This window comes from Micropterus salmoides, unplaced genomic scaffold (genome assembly GCF_014851395.1).
Source record: "Micropterus salmoides isolate LMB-PRFRI ecotype aquatic unplaced genomic scaffold, ASM1485139v1 Ms_hic_scaffold_6, whole genome shotgun sequence".
NCBI lineage: Eukaryota > Metazoa > Chordata > Actinopteri > Centrarchiformes > Centrarchidae > Micropterus > Micropterus salmoides.
This window is the reverse complement of record NW_024044348.1, coordinates 34,231,703-34,248,128: the sequence shown is the minus strand read 5'-3', so window position 1 is coordinate 34,248,128 and position 16,426 is coordinate 34,231,703. Positions and strand designations below refer to the sequence as shown.

At 39.7% G+C, this 16,426-nt stretch overlaps 1 protein-coding gene across 1 annotated transcript in view; it reads left to right on the top strand.

The window, feature by feature from the left end:
* Nucleotides 1-16,426, top strand: part of itfg1 (integrin alpha FG-GAP repeat containing 1) — a 161,956-nt gene that overhangs the window by 38,468 nt on the left and 107,062 nt on the right. Inside the window, exon 8 of the mRNA XM_038701483.1 lies at nucleotides 7,627-7,708. Within this exon, the coding sequence (XP_038557411.1) occupies nucleotides 7,627-7,708 (82 nt within the window). The remainder of the gene's footprint in view (nucleotides 1-7,626; nucleotides 7,709-16,426) is intronic.

The window sequence follows — 16,426 nt, the reverse complement described above, 5'->3', positions numbered from 1 at the left end:
AATCCGTATGTAGGTGACAGTTGGAGTGGTGCTTTGCCTCAGTAAAAATAAAAAGTCATATCTTTTGGGGTTTTTTGTGTCGTTATTCATCCTAATTTATTCACCATTCAATCTCATATGTGTTCTTCTCTTTGTAGGAGGGTCAGAATCCCATTCAGTGTATCTTGTAATTGTGTACACTGTGCCAAGTGCCAATTGATTGATAAGGCTTAATTGTTTGCTGGAGTGGATCTTTTAAATCCTGTCGGAACAGAGTGTGTAGTGACAATATGAACACACACACTCTGTGACAGACAGCATGAGTTTTAGCCTTGTCAGTAAAAATCTGGTCCTCTGCAGTTTACCTGTATCACTCCATCTTATTCTCGTCTTCAGCTCATGAAAAAGGCCAATCATTTCCTTTCATCTTGCCAAATTCTCTGTACTGTTTCTCTTCCTCTATTCTGAAATCCACAACCAAGTACTCACATCCACACACACTTGAATAAAATACAAAATACTTTTCACCCAAAGGCACATGAAATGCACGGCCATGGATGCGCGCGCACACACATACACACACTCGCGCATGCATACAAAAACACACAAGATTCTGCCATTTCCCAGCATCCTCAGCACATTAGACCCCTGTTAATCCCGCCACGTTCTTCAGTTCAATGCAGCTGCATCTACCGGTCACACGCCAACACACTCCTCTTTCTTCGGCACTCTGTTTTAATTACTTTTCCCTGTTTTCTCCACCCCCCTTCCAAGTCTCCTTCCATCCCTCCCTGTTCCTCTGTTTTCCTGCGATTACACAAGAGACGGCAGTCACAGCGGGGGGTGGGGGTCAACAAGCTGCAGAGATGAGTGAAGAGAGTTTTCGCCGGCAAGTAAAGCCAAGGCTGATATAATAATTTAGTTCATAATTGACTCACTTTTACACACCTCTGGTCACACATGCATACATATAAATATCTGCCGTGTGCTACTGAAACACATCAGCGTTTCAATGTTCAGCCTTTCTCTTTACATTCTTTGATACAGAGAAATGTATATTGTCAGCTCAACCCGCATGCTGTTTAGCACTGTATAACAGAAACCGACAAACAGGAATATTTATTATTATTTTATTTTTAAAGCAAGTACACAAAGTCTTACACACAGGTCCATGTTGTCAAGTTACATGGAAGTATTGCACATTTGAAAGTCTATGAGCATTTTGCTCATACACACAAAATGAATTGTAGGGCTGGGGTATTTTTATACAATTTTTGCAAAGTAAAAAAAAACAATGAAATGGCTGCCTGCAAAATAGCTCATTTCATGCTAATTTGGCATTGTCATAACTATTACAAATGTTCCCTCCAGGCTTAAAAGGATAATATGCACATAATAGAGTGGTTACATTAGCTTACATAGGACTTACCTCATAGAGGGCAACAAAATAACATGCTTTTGCATTGAAATTCAGACATTTCTTCTTGAAGATGATTTATTCTAGTTTATTGTGGCTGTTTTCTGAATTTATCAGGATAGTTGTCATGGGATTTGTGCCTCATACACCCTTTTCCTCTGTATGAGATGTAGCACACTATTGCTGTATAGTGTACAGTTCAAAAAAGTTGAAGCTTGCTCACCAGTACAACATATATTTTGTTCATAAATTGATAGCCTTGGTAAGTCTGGGGAAATGTAAACGGCAGCAGCAGATTATGTTGATAATATGATAGGCATCTTAACATTATAACATTGGAAAACACTGCCATGACTTTGTTTGAGCACCAAGTATGATTGATTGCCTTCTGTCGGCATGGAACACGGTCAACCGTCAAGTGCATACGCTTGATCCGGGACAATGTTGAGTCCAATTTAGTCCATTTCTCTTTTCTGTTACCAGACATTAGCCAGGAGTAAACTGTGCAGTGGACAAGTAGCAACCTCCGGGTCTGAAAAGTGAAGCCCTAAACCTGCGTTCTTTCTAATGGCCAGCAGGAGGTGGCTCCACTTGTTGCAAAAATAATTGGAGTCGATGACAAAATGACCTTAATTTTCACTTGATTTCTTACCTCCGTAAATGGTTTCAATCACAAGTCTTCTTAAAAACAGTATCATGTTCATTTTGTAAATTATGGTTCCATTTAGACTAAACTGGACAATAAAGCAGGGTACGCTTTAGGGTGTGGCTACTAAGTCGGTACCACGGCGAAGTGTCCTATCAGTCAGGATAGCAGATCATATCCACTGCACTGTGTACATTTGACTAGCCGTGAACTTGTTGTTTTTGAGTGCTCAGTGATTTCCTCTAAGAACTTTGACCCTTTCTCAGTGTGTTTTCAGTTCATGTAAGTAAATCACCTAAAATGTCTGTCAGCACTCGATTGTGCTAAAAGACACACTAAAGAGTCGGCTGTTCATTTTTTTCCAGTAAGTACATTTTCTTTTAACCCTCTTTTCAATAGCCAAAATCAGCATCATACTTAATATCACAGTGAACTTTAATTACGGATGCCCCTTACTAACCAAGCTAGCTAGCTCCACCATCTCATTCAAATATGCTCACTTTGGGTTCCAAAAAACCATGAAGGCGACGGCCAAAATGCCAAACTTGAGGCTTCAAAACAGGAGTCAACAAACCATTGGGTGACGTTATGGTGGCTATGTCCCTACATTTAAACAGTCTATGGTAGTGGAGCAGCTATAACTCCAACCTGGCTTAGCTTAGCTCTTATCCTGGCTCTGTCTTCCCTTGGCTGGCTGGGTGGTCAAGATGCCGTGGGCAGTGATTGTCCCAGGGTCTGCTGCACTTAATCCAATCCCTGCACTTCCTTTTCCAATGGCAATGAGTATATTTCTGTCATAGGCAAGGCATGCTTCAGCAATAAAGGCAAAAAAGATAAAGCATTTGCCTCAATTCTGCACCATGTTAGTTTATTGTAGCCATTTTAAGAAAACCCCAATTGTTTTAGGATGTACTTGTGCAGTCTTATACTGCTACAACTGTGCATATGTCATTTCATTGCACTTTTGGTGTTTTGTGTGTGTGATTTGAACTGAAGGGAGGAAGAATAATAAATAACAAAACCTGTAATCCTTTCATCCTTTCTTCACACATCAATCAACTGTTCTCAAACTGTCACAAACACACACACGCATTTTTAATCATGACATCTTGCAATCAAGTAACCAGCACCAGTCAATCACACTGGCTAAGATCTAATTTTCAATGCATAGAGAGTTAACACCCTGTTGCCACATCTGTGTGTGCGTGTGCACATTAGATTAGAAACTTTTGATGTAATTGACATGAGTCGACTGTCCCAGCTTATGAAGAGATCAACTTCTAAGTGTCATTCTTTTGCATGGGTCAGTTTAACATACACGCATCTAAGAAAGCAGAAAGGAAATACACATGCACCGTCCACTTTATTAGATACACCTTGCTAGTACCAGGTTGGACCTTCCTTTTGAATTCACACCTGCCTTAATTCTTCGGGGCATACTTTCAACAAGTTGCTGGAAACATTCCTTAGAAACTTTGGTCCATATAGACATAATAGCATCACATGGTTGCTGCGAGTTAATGTTTCTGTCATCTCAAACCAGTCGGCCCATTCTCCTCTGACCTCGGACATCAACAAGGCATTTTCGTCCACACAACTGCCGCTCACTGGATATTTTCTCTTTTTTGGACCATTCTCTGTAAAGCCCAGAGATGGTTGTGTGTGAAAATCCCAGTAGATCAGCAGTGTCTGAAATACTCAGACCAGCCTGTCTGGCACCAACCACCGTGCCACGTTCAAAGTCACTTAAATCCCCTTTCTTCCCCATTCTGATGCTCGGTTTGAACTTCAGCAAGTTGTCTTGACCACATCTACGTGTCTAAATGCATTGAGGTGCTGCCAGGTGATTGGCTGCATGTTGAACAGGTGTACCTAATAAAGTGGCCAGTGAGTATAAATACATATATTATCACTATTTAATTCAGTTTTTTCCCTTGAACATTCTACATAAATTATATGAGAAGTAATTTCAAAGCATGTAACTGGTGAAATAATCATAGCATTTAAGTCAAAACATTAGTTCTCTCCATACTACCACATACATATGTGTGTGTCTCTGGTGTGCGTGTTTGTGTGTGTGTGTGTGTGTGTTGCACTGCTTCCTGTAAGATTTGTTTGTACATTCAATAAACTATGGTTACAGAACCAATAATTCTTTACAAATTGAAACAAATTGGGTTGAGCAACAAACAAACACATTGATCCCCTGCCAGTGATAGCCTGAATCTCTGGCTGACGGAATTCTTGGCCGATTTCAATCATCAGAATAAGTGCCTCTAAATTTCTGCCTCATCAGCTTTCAAAGCGTCAAACGTGACACAAATATTTAACCTCTAAAAGCACAATTTGTGTGTTGTGAATAACTGGAATAAAATGTAACATTGTAACACAAACTAATCTATATGACATTTAGAAATGATGAGTCCATTTACTATCTAGTATCAGTTTAAAAGCAACTCTTGCGGTGGCTTTACTTTAAATGTGCAAAAATGTATAAGAAAAAATCTAGATAACTATTGAAAGTTGAACTTGAAGTAATTTCATTGCAGTTCATTTTCATTCAAGTTTATTTTCTTATTCTTTTTGTTTTCTGGGTGTCTTTCTCTCCCTCTCACTTTCACATCAACCACCAAACCACATATTAGATAGTGAGTGTATGCTCATATTTTCTCATGCTAACTACCCAGCTCATATTTATTTTAATCAAAGTGCTTTTCTTTGCCCAGAAACATGAAACACTTTTCTTTTTTGCAAAAAAAGTCTTTCCCCAAGGAAAACCTGCGTGGCTCCAGATTATAAGAACATTTACCAATGTTGAGGATGTGATGTTCCAGTCCTTTATGCCACAATCAAGGATTGGCAGTAATGCAGAAGCCCCATTCAGATGTCAAAACAGTGATGTACTAACTGACCCTGAAGCGAATTTCAGACGACACCGTCATAAATCTACTGGACCATCACACTGGCAGCGCTATTCATTAGTCTCCTAATCTAAATGTCTCAGGGTGGAGTAGGAGACTGGGTGGATGAGGCTGCCATTAGGATGATCAAGTAGGCACTTTCTATGACAGTTGTCTGGAAGAATTCAACCCAAATAACATTTTCTTGCATTTCAGAACTCCCCTCTTGAAAATCTAAGTCATCTAACTGCCTACTCTACCTATGCTTAGGGAAAAATGCACTTAAAAGTACCAAAAGTAAAAGTACTCATAGTGCGGTAAATGTTCCCTGTGAGTGTTTTACTATTGATGTTTTTGGATAAATATTGGATCATAATTCATCCCCGATGGGAAGTTGCAGTCACTTTTTGCATCGTTTTACGTAACTAAACTACATGCACAATTACAGTTACGAAACATACACAAGTTACACAAACCTGAGGGAGGTTTAGAGGAATAACTTTCTGTAGCGGTCCTTATTATTGCGGAGCTGAAGGAGTCCCTGTCCGAAGATACTTTGTTGTCCCAAAAAAGGTAACTAGTAATTAAAGTTGTCAGACAAATGTAGTGCAGTAAAAAGAACATTATTTGCCTGTGACATGTAGTGGAGCAGAAGTATAAAGTAGCATAAAATGGAAAAAATTAAGTAAAGTACAAGCTCCTCGAATTCGTAGTTCAGGACTAGAGTAAATGTACTTAGTAGTTACATTCCACCACTGCGCAGGTGTGAATAATAAAATTAATAAAATTCCATTAAGATGCTTTGGTTTTGGTCCTGCTATTGTGCATGCTAGCTTATTATTAAACTATCACATTTTTGTGGCAGTGTTGTTATTAGTAACACCCGTGCTTTTCCTACTATGACCAGACAAAATGTCTGCTGTCAAAAAGGTGGAACATTGAGTTCCAAATGCATAGTGTTCTTTCTAGAATTGAGACACTTTAGGAGATGATCGTCTTGTCTCACTCATGATGACCTACAAGGATGGTGCGGAAACAAGTTATTGACCACCTACAGTGTCTCACAAAAGTGAGTAAACCTCACAATATTTGATTATATCTTTTCATCTGACAACACTGAAGAAATGACACTTTACTACAATCTAAAGCAGTGAGGATAAAGCTTGTATTACAAGCTTAATTTTTCTGTCCCCTCAAAATAACACATCACACAGCCATTAATGTCTAAACCGCTGGCAACAAAAGTGAGGACACCCCTAAGTGAAAATGACTATAAAAAATTTGCCTCCAAATTAGTTTTCATTAACTTGAGTATGTGTAGTAGCAGCAGATGGGATGCAAATGGGACTCTTACTAGAACATATTAACCAAACAATATATATAGTACAATAAAATCACCACGTAAATGTTGAACAATTTCTACATGTAAAGAGTAATTGGCTTGCACACCATAGTAACTGCAGTATTTAAGAACATGTACAGCCCCCACACACCCATACATAATGTATATGTTGATCTCTCTGACTCAATTATTGTATCTCTCTTACCCCCTCTCTTCTCACTCTATCTCTATCTCATAAATCACTAATGTTGGTATCAGCAGGCAGCAGTTTCCCTCTGCACAGAATCACATCTGCTCCCACACACAAACATATGAAACACGCCCACACCCTCTTGTTCTTATGTGCTTATCTCCTCTTTTTTCTCCCTTGCCCTCTGTAAAGGGCACCCCACACCAGTGGCGTTCGATGTGTGTTAGAACACACTTTTTTCCGTATAAGTCCATATATCTGCATCATCAAGACACATGTAGAACTGCAATGACGTGTAATGCCAGGATATGCTACTTTATCTGTCAATACTTGCCAATAAGGGTTCACCGTCTGACGTCTGAAGAAGTAAATCAGCTAAATCAGTAAATTACAGCTATAAAAGGAGGAGTCATTTAATCAGTTGGTTAGTCGGTTGACAGAAAATGAATCTGCAACATTTTTTGCAACGATTAGGCCTAGCCATGGAAGTCATTTATTGAGCAAAAGATGTTTCCAGCTTCTTAAATGTGAGGATTTGCTGCTTTTCCTCATCTAACATTATAGTAATTTTAACATCTTTGGGTTGTGGACTGCTGACAAACAAATATGTGGATTGGTCCCATAACTGTGGCTCTGAGAACATGTGATATGTTTTGTTTACTACTTTTTTATTGATTAAACAGCAATTAATGTATAATTGATGATCCATAATGAAAAAATAATGAAAGTAGCTGCAGCCCTAACATAAATAAACAACACTGATGATACTGTTACTTTAATAACCTCTCTACTAGTCTAAGGGTGCGAGCCAACTGCATGTAAAACAATACCTAATAATAAACAGGTTTTGAACATGTATTGTGCTTTTTGTTTTCTGTGAGTTACATGAGCAAAATGGTCTCCATAGTGAAAAACAGAAAATGTATGCATATATTTTCAGTTGTTCACTATGGAGACCTTGGTCCTGTATAGAAAATATCCAGTTAACTGTTTTCTCTCTGTGTTTCTCACACCATATCTACTGCATCTGTGACATTATACTCTACATTTAGGCAATGGTTGACTTATTCATGAGTAGTTGCATTTATGAAATTGCATAATCCCTCTCTCCCCCATTTTCTTTCTCTGTCTACCTAATGGTCGTTCTCACAGGATGGGAACTTCACCAGAGTTGAAGTCATGCCTGCAGATTCATCATTCAAGACTGTGGGACAGTCCTCCTTTGTCGACTTTGGTGAGAATGTCATAGATTTGTCATTTGCTGTCATTGTTGTTTGTGTGATAGTGACGGGCAGATCCATTTGCAAATCTAGCTCTGGCATGTACTGTGGGGATTTGGATTGTAATTTGTTTTGACTCAAAATGTAATAAATAAAAAACCCAGGAAGGAGGTGTGTAAACGCATTCAAGATGCTTAGAAAACCTCTGAAAGTAGTACAAGTTGAACTGGGCCAGAGGATACTCAAAAGTGTCTTGACCCTTATATCTGTATGTGTGCGTGTGTCGCAGATCCATTCCTCTCCTAAGTCCTTTAAGCTCCCTCTGCATTTGAAGCTGTGTAGTTTCAAAGGCTTCCAAATACGACTGTCTGATCTTTTTGGCTTTAGAATTTTCACTACAGCTCTCAAATCACATAACTTTCTTTCCCTATACAGACACACCACAAATGGTCTCCCCTTACCAGGCTAATCTCGTGCGTGCACACACAGCTGCAGACACACACTCCCGCACAACACACTCTGATACACAAACTCAATCCAACACAGAGCCAGATTTTTCTGCACAGCTTATCCCCTTAAACAATCTTGGCCAGTTGTATTCATTGTTCAGCTCAGCTTTACATTTATCCGCAGCAAATCTGCGCTGGCTCTCTAATCTCCTGGCTGCAGTCTGTGCACCACAAAGTGGCCCCTGGTCGCTCTTGTCAGAGCTACCACCTCAGCCAGGCAAGAGGGAGAGTCGTGGAGGCTTCTTATACTTGTTATTGCAGTTAAATACCAATCCAATGTTTTACAGCAGACAAATAACATGAGGAATATCTGAATGGAAAGCTGCTGATGATGATGATGATGATGATGATAAAAATAATAATAAAATATTCCTCCTGCTTTCACCCACTGCTGTTGAGATGGCCCTGAACAATGCACTGTACCTTCAGTTGCTATAATGTAGCTGGTCAGGTGCCAAAGTACAAGACTTCCCTAAATATGTGCTTGTAGAAGCTTGGTGATGTAGGGGCAACTCCCAAGGTTAGCTGTAGAATTACTGTCGCTGACAAGCTAATTGCTAGCGTAACTGTCTGTAAACCTTGTGTATCGAGTATTTTATAGTCTTCCCATGTTTTGGACATATTCCGGCCCTACATTGGCTCAAAGGTCAACAATGTTGAGACAATTTGCAATTGGTTTCTGGCGAGAATTTGTGTGTCAAAGTTAACCAAAGGTGAACTCAACGCAAAAGATTCCTTAGGATTTATTTCAACCCAGCGAGAGTATTCACTGATTGCGGGGACTCCTTTGAAATTGATTTAGGCCCAAAATTTCTGTTTTAAATACTGATGAGACTGGGCCATAAGGCCGCAGCAGCCAAGCTTCTGAGTGTACTGGATTCAGCAAGGGTTTTAATGTGTTAAAGGAAGATTGTGTTGCTTTTTCTTTCCAAAGTTACATAGTGTCACCAGATTAGCTTTTTGTGCAAAGCAGTAATCTCTGTGGTGTTTTTGCATTGCACTTCTCAGAGATCACTTATACATTCAGCATCATATCACATTCTTTCCTGCAGCAGTAGTCCTTGAGAGAGGGAAGTAGGATTGTCAAAAAAATCTGCACAGACAGTGTTCCCAGTAATTCAGGAGAAGCAACATGGGACTTCTTAATGTCTGGAGGGGGAAACACTGCAGTGTGCCCACTTATGTGCCTACACATTTCTTCTGGTGTATTGATTCCAGACTATCAAACCCAAGTGGAAAATGCATCATTTCCTTATAACCTGTGGATTTTTCCCTGGGAAGACCAGACAATAAATACTAAATCAATTGGCAGTACAGAATTTAATTGTATTGAAATGGTATTATGTTTACTGTGACTTTAAAAGTATGATAAGAATCAGATATAATATCCTAACAAGCTTACAGCATTTTTTGGTTTATAGCTTTGTTGTCCCCCCCCATTTTGCCTCATTTTGCCTGTGTGACCTTATCACTCTGTCTGAGCTATGTGCTGTCGTTAGCTGTGTAATGTTCGATGCATTTTTAATTAACTTTTAGGGCTCGTGTGGCACTCATGCACATGAGCACACACACACACACAGACATGGACGTGTGCACAACGATAAACACTTCCTTAGTGGCAAGATTAATCTGTTAATCTCATTGCAGCAAGGGGTGTCCATCAAATATTTAGTGAACAAACTTGCCCTTCCCCAATTGGCAATAATGTATGAGCCAGAGGGTAAATGACCTATATGCTGTGTGTGTGTGTGTGTGTGTGTGTGTGTGTGTGTGTGTGTGTGTACAGTATGTGTGTGTCTGTATGTCACGAGGGAGTCTGTCTCACAGCGTGTTTGTGTAATTTGCTTGCAAGTGTGTGTGTGTGCGTGTTTAATTCATCCTCTCTGGGGGCGGCAACCTTTTTTTATTTTTATTTTTTTTTGTTCAAATCTCGACAAAAACTTTTTCATTTCTTTAATCTTTTTCTCTCTGTTTTTTTATCCCCTTCCTCCTTCGGCTTGGAAATGTCACTTCAAGACGTTGCCCTCGTTAGCTGGGGATTGAAGCCTTTGAGGGTCACGCTTCTAATAATCTGCCAAATTCTGGGAGAAAGATGCCTTGCAGAATATAACATCTCTCTTTTTTTTTTTTTTGTATTCTCGTTTTGTCTGCTTGACTCAGCCCCTCCTCGGCTGTCGCTGTCTATCTTCATTTCTCTTGATCTACTGTATATCTGCTATCTGTGGCTTACTCGCTTTTCAGACTCGTTTTCCTTCTCCCTTTTATTCTTCATCTAAACAGCTTTTGGTGTCATTGTTATTAAGTATGTGGAGGAGGACTCTGTAGTGATCCGCTATCACCCTCTCTATCTTTCTTAGTCCCTTTCTTTTTCTAGGATGTTGAGTATTCATAAAAGCTTCACCGCTCACTATTTACTTTGCTTAAGAGATTCTAAATTTGTCATGATCAATGTTTTACAATATGTAGAGCAAGAATACCCGACACTGTTTAAAGAAAATATGTTGTGGTGTGATAAGCAATAGTTGAATAAGGGATTATAGTTGAGGCCAGATTATATCACACACAGTGAATCAAATAATGTTAGACTTTAATTTGAAACATATTCTTCCCTCTAACTATATCTCAGTGTTTTTCTGTATCTCAAACTCTCATATTGTTAGGCGGAGAGGAAAAAAAGAAATGCTCCGTGCCAATGAGAGTAGAGTTAGTGTTTGTTATTAAATCAATGGCGCTGAATGGGAGACTGGGTATGAGTCAGAGGAGATTGGATCTGACAAGAAATGCACACAAAACTGAACGAAAACCTGCACTCTTAGGCAAAAACTCTTTAAATATTTTAATGCCACAAGTCCAAAATAGATGCATTTCAGCCTGAAGCAAGCCCTGTCCTTTCTTTTATATTATTCTGTAGCTGTAAGACCCACATGCAGCTTGAAAGTAATATAATGGTCCCTTCTTCTCAGTGTTTAATATATACAGTACAAGTTGCCATGGTCATGCGCAGAAGTCAAACTTAATCTAAATGTTCAGCCACCCAAACAGCAAGGCTCTGGGGATGGCAGTGTTGGTCAGTCAGTTGCTCCACCACTTCGGTTGTGAAATAACTACTAGGTTAGGTCAATTTTTTTATTCATGTTCATTGTCCCCAGAGGATGAATCTCCTGACTTTTGTGATCCTCTGACTTTCCTGTGGCGCCGCATAAAGTTGACATTTCTGGTTTTTAGTGAATTATCTCGACAACTACTGGATGGATGGCTTTGGAATTTGGTTCAGTAGGTGAACTCTTGAGCTGCTGATAAATGTGTTCTATTATTCGGGCCCAAGTCCAGTTAACCAATCCAAGTGCATACTTACGGTTAGAGTATAGAATGCAAATCCAATAAAATGTCACAAAGCTCAGCTTTGAAACATTTTGTTATAATGAATGAAACCCTCTCTGACACAGTCATAACAAATTGACAGTTATATGAATCACTGTTCAGTGGGTTTCTGCAGTTGTTGCAGTTTTTGTGTCTATCTCCCGTTTTCCTACTTTTCTAACTATATTTATTCTCTTATCTATCTACCTACCTACTTAAATTGTACTCCTACTGCATCAGCCTTTCATTTTCTCACTTTTTGGTATTATCATTCGGTGTTTGTCTCTGTGTGTGGCCATCTTATGAGCCCATCTGACCGGCTTCTCTCCAGGCTAATTAAAGAGCACATCCTGAATGACCACAGGGAAGCTGAATGAAAGAGGAGAGAGTGAGGCAAATGAAAGAGTGAGGGGTAATGGCGCACTTCAAAGATGACATGATGTGAGATGGAAAAGAGGGTAAAAAATATAAAGATAGGCCAATGTGGGTGATTTAGAGAGGGAGGCGGTGAATGAAGGAATGAAAGGAAAGAAGAGCGAGAGCAGCGTTGCATCCCTGTGTGATCTGAACTGGGAACCGCACTGTTTTCACTCTATCCGTCTATATCTACCTGTGCGTTTATGTCTCACACTACTGTCTGTCTTGTAGGGGTGGGGGAAAATTAGGGGCATGTTTTTACTAGGGCTGGGTATGTTAACGCGTTATTATCACGTTAACGCATTAATTAATTAACGACGACTGACCATGGGTAACGGGAAGGGTGGGGGTGAGGATGTTGATCAGCCAGCACAGTCTCTCCTTCCATGTTGTTAGAGTGTGTGTGAGTAGACGGCTGAGTGCAGACGCACAGGAGGGGGCGGGGCGGGGCTGCGTGGTGAGGGAGAGAGAGAGGAGAAAACGCTGGCAGGACTTTACAGAAACATATTAATTAACTCAGCATCAAACTATATCTGTATAAACGGTTTTGTCTAATTTTATATCTCTTTTGAAATGATATCGGTATACCTTATTATACCAATATACCACCCAGCCCTAATAATTATAATACATACGATTTAAAAAACACTATGGCAAGAGTTAATGTAAGAGAAGTTAAGTCAATTCATATTTGTGAGGGAATTTACTAAAAATATATTTACAGTGTTTACTCAGTTCACTACATTTTTATTTGTATTACACAGTTGGTATTTACATGTTTACATGTTTAAATCATTACATTTGAATCTGTAAATCAGCTACAATATTAAGCAGAATCTACCTCTGTGTTTTCCTTGCATTTACTTCAGTCTAACTCCTGCTAGCTTCTGATTGGTTAGTTCAGTCACATGAGAGGCGGAATAAGAAAGTGCTGTGTATGAAAGTTATCAGTCCCCATCCTGTCGTTTCTTCTTATAAACAGTGTTCCAACCACCACACATCGAACCCCCACGTTACACAACACACGCTGTCAGTGTGTGCATTACATGCGTGCCTAATTAATTAATAATTAATTCAAACGGATTGGCTTTTTGACAGTGACTGCTCTACTCATTAATGGGACAGTTCAGACTACTTGACGGAACATGACTTACCATACATCTCTTTGCATGTAATTTAATTTCATGTTGTTGAATGTGTTTTCAGAGTGTTATGAAATTTTGGCTCTTGTCTCTGAATGATCCTTAGTAAAAGGCTAAGAGTCGTCTTACAATATTCGTTGAAGATACCAGTCCATTAAATGTCAGTTTAAATGTGATTTTTGACAAAAATGAAAGTCATTCCTTTTTGATGATATAAATGTACTAATCTTGTATTTTACTGTATCTAGTGTTATGGCTGGCCACAACTCACTTTAGGGCTGTATGCATGCTAGAGGTGTGACAATATACTTAGCTCACGAGACGAGGTGTTACAGAATATTGGGTTCATGAGAACGAGACAATATTTTAACACTATTTTTAAGAAATCTTCAATGATGAAATATATGACATGAAAAAAAGTCCTTTATTCGACTGAAAGTCACAAAATGCAAAACAATGGAGGTACATTTTGAAATGCTGCTTACATATGCCGTGGCACTAGATCACATAGCACTTCTAATGTGCACCAATTTTAACATATATAGAGGTTTTAAGATTTTATGTCAAGTACCGCTTTCAGCTGAATTAATAGGAAATGTTTGTAAAGTATATTGAACCCTTTTTCAAAAAAATTTCTCTTTTTTCCTCCCACTCTTTTTGCCATTAAAGTAACATCTCAGATACATGACTGACCTTCCCACAGCACCAAACAGGAACAATTAATTTGGATCCATGCTTTATGTTTGTTTTACCGATTTGCTGTCTGAGTAGAGCCCACAGGCTGCACACATTGTCTAAGCTTGAGGTGTGTGTGTGTGCGTGTGTGTGTGTGTGTGTGTCTGCATGTTGACGTGCATGTGTACTGGTACATTCACAGATGCCTGCAGGAATCTGTCCACACTCCTGTGTTTGTGTGCTAGCAGTTTTTTTTTTTTTTTCAGCTCTAGACTCTTAATAGATGCACAGCATATGCCAGACAAAACAGGCCCATCTGCCTTATCACTGAGGTAATTGCATTTTTCAAAGTGACAGCGGCCGATGCATAATTCATCATTAGGTAAAGCACAGCGAAGTTCCACAGCCAAGTGTGTCAGCTAGCTTTACTGCAGGTAGGATGGAGGGAGGCTGCTTTGCGACCAGCAGCTCAACTGAGATAGGGAGATTTTTTCAGACAGCTAAACAGGAACGCGTTTGGAAGTGATATTTAAAATCGGAAAGGAGAGAGAGAGGGAGAGGTGTGTGTGTGTGTGTGTGTGTGTGTGTGTGTGTGTACGTGCAGGTAAGTCAGCATGTTAACAGGACAGCCTATTTCTCTCTGCTCTCCCCTCAGGCGTTCTTTCTCCACTCATCTTATTATATTGTGTTACATCCAACCTCTCCTCCTCTCCCTCTTTTCTGTCTGCCTCATTCTCGCCTCAACCATTGCATACCTTTCGCACTGTTTTTTCTTACCGTCATTTCCCTTTGTGTCTTTTTCTCTTTCACTGGCTGTCTTGTCATGTTTTCAACCAGTCTACTCTCTCTTGCACTCGCTTTTGCTTTTTAAGTCTCACATTCTCCATCGCTTTCCGTCTCAGTCTCGGGCTCCTTCAGAAATGGGTGTACCTGTAAAACAGAGGTACTGGAGTGCTGCTTGGCAGGTTAGGATCAGAGTCAGTCTTGTAAGCAGTATCGCATAACAGCATACATCTGCGTTTATGTGACAGCCATCCCTCCAGACCATATTAATGAAGTAAAAATGTGGCAGTGGGAAAAATAAAATCCTCTAATCAAGCATCATTTTGTGATATCCCTCACATTTAGAAATATTCCAATCCATATGCAAATGATTGAGTCTCCCGGGTTTACAGTTTCCAAGTTCAGATATTAATTTGCACATTTTAATATGCAATTTGATGCAAATTACAAAGTACATCTGACACAAAAGTGTCCTTCATTGAAGGAAAACCTGCTTTTCCCTCTTTCTTATTCCAATATCTGCTGTGCAGTAATTATGCATGAGTAGTACTCTCAATTATAAGGACCCACCCACAGTGATCTACACACTAATTATCACTTTATTTTTGAATTAATTTTAAAATGTTATCGTGTTGTGTATTGAAAGGGAAATCCACAGCTTCCATTTTGTGTTTGCACCCGCCATTAAAATATACCAGAGGTTTTCAGGCTGTGAGGCACGCCTCCCCAGGAGATGTACAGGAGAGTTGAAGGAGGGGCCGCGGAGAAAGAGACATGAGGCAAAGATACTGTGTGAGGTGAAAGGGACAGGTAGATGCTGGTGTTCTAAAAACAACGAGAAGTTAGTTTTTTGTAGTTTGATTCACTGATTTGTCCCGCTTGTCAACACTGTCAGCAGTTTAGCTGCAGTTGTGGCTGTGACACGCAGCTCATGGAGACAGTTAAAGTCATAACTCCCGTTAAATCTGAACACAAACATGATGTATATTTTTTTAGATTCAGTGTGACTGAGAATATCATTATCTTTCCGATTCTTCATCCCATCTTTTTATTGTGAATAAACACCCATAAATCGGACTTGAGAATCATCACATTTTTCAGTTTTATTCAGTATTGAAGTCATTCAGTGATAGTTGTCTGTACATGTGTTCATGGGTACATTGCAAACAGGAACAGTTAACAGCATACTTTTGACAATTATACCAAAAGATGCAGAAATATGGAAAAGATTTTAAAAAAGCTCAAGCTTTGTAGCCCACAGCTAACTAACTGACTGATTTTAAAGTAATTAATTAATGAAGATGCTCTCCCTTGGCTTCCTACTAGTGTAACTGGGTTCCTAGTTATAGAGAAATATAAGCAGCATCCCACCAAGTTCGTTTATGCATATTATGATTTGCATTGTTATTTGTGCTGTGCTGTACTCTACTATGAATGGCCATGTGTCACACAATGCATATCTGCACAGTCTCTGTATAATCTCTCGTAGTCTCTCTGTCTTTCTCTCATGCTGTTGTCTTTACTCATTCTCTCTCCTGTTTTCTCTCCGCTTCTCTGCCCTGTCCTTCCCTGGCCTCTCCTCTCCTCACCGCCCTCTCCGTTTCAACCCACACCTGCAGTTTCCTCCCTCTGCGAGACTCTCAGCCAATCTCCATCACACCACGCATTGTCAGCGGGAGGGAGAGATGAAAAAACGGGAGGGAGGGAGGGAGGGAGGGACGGAGAGAATGATGGTGAATAAAGAGGAGGAGAGATGGACAGAGAAACAGCGGCATTAAGACTGAGAAGGGAGTGATAAACGGAGGGGGAAAGAGTGACTGACAGAAATGAGAAGAGAAGAGAGTGG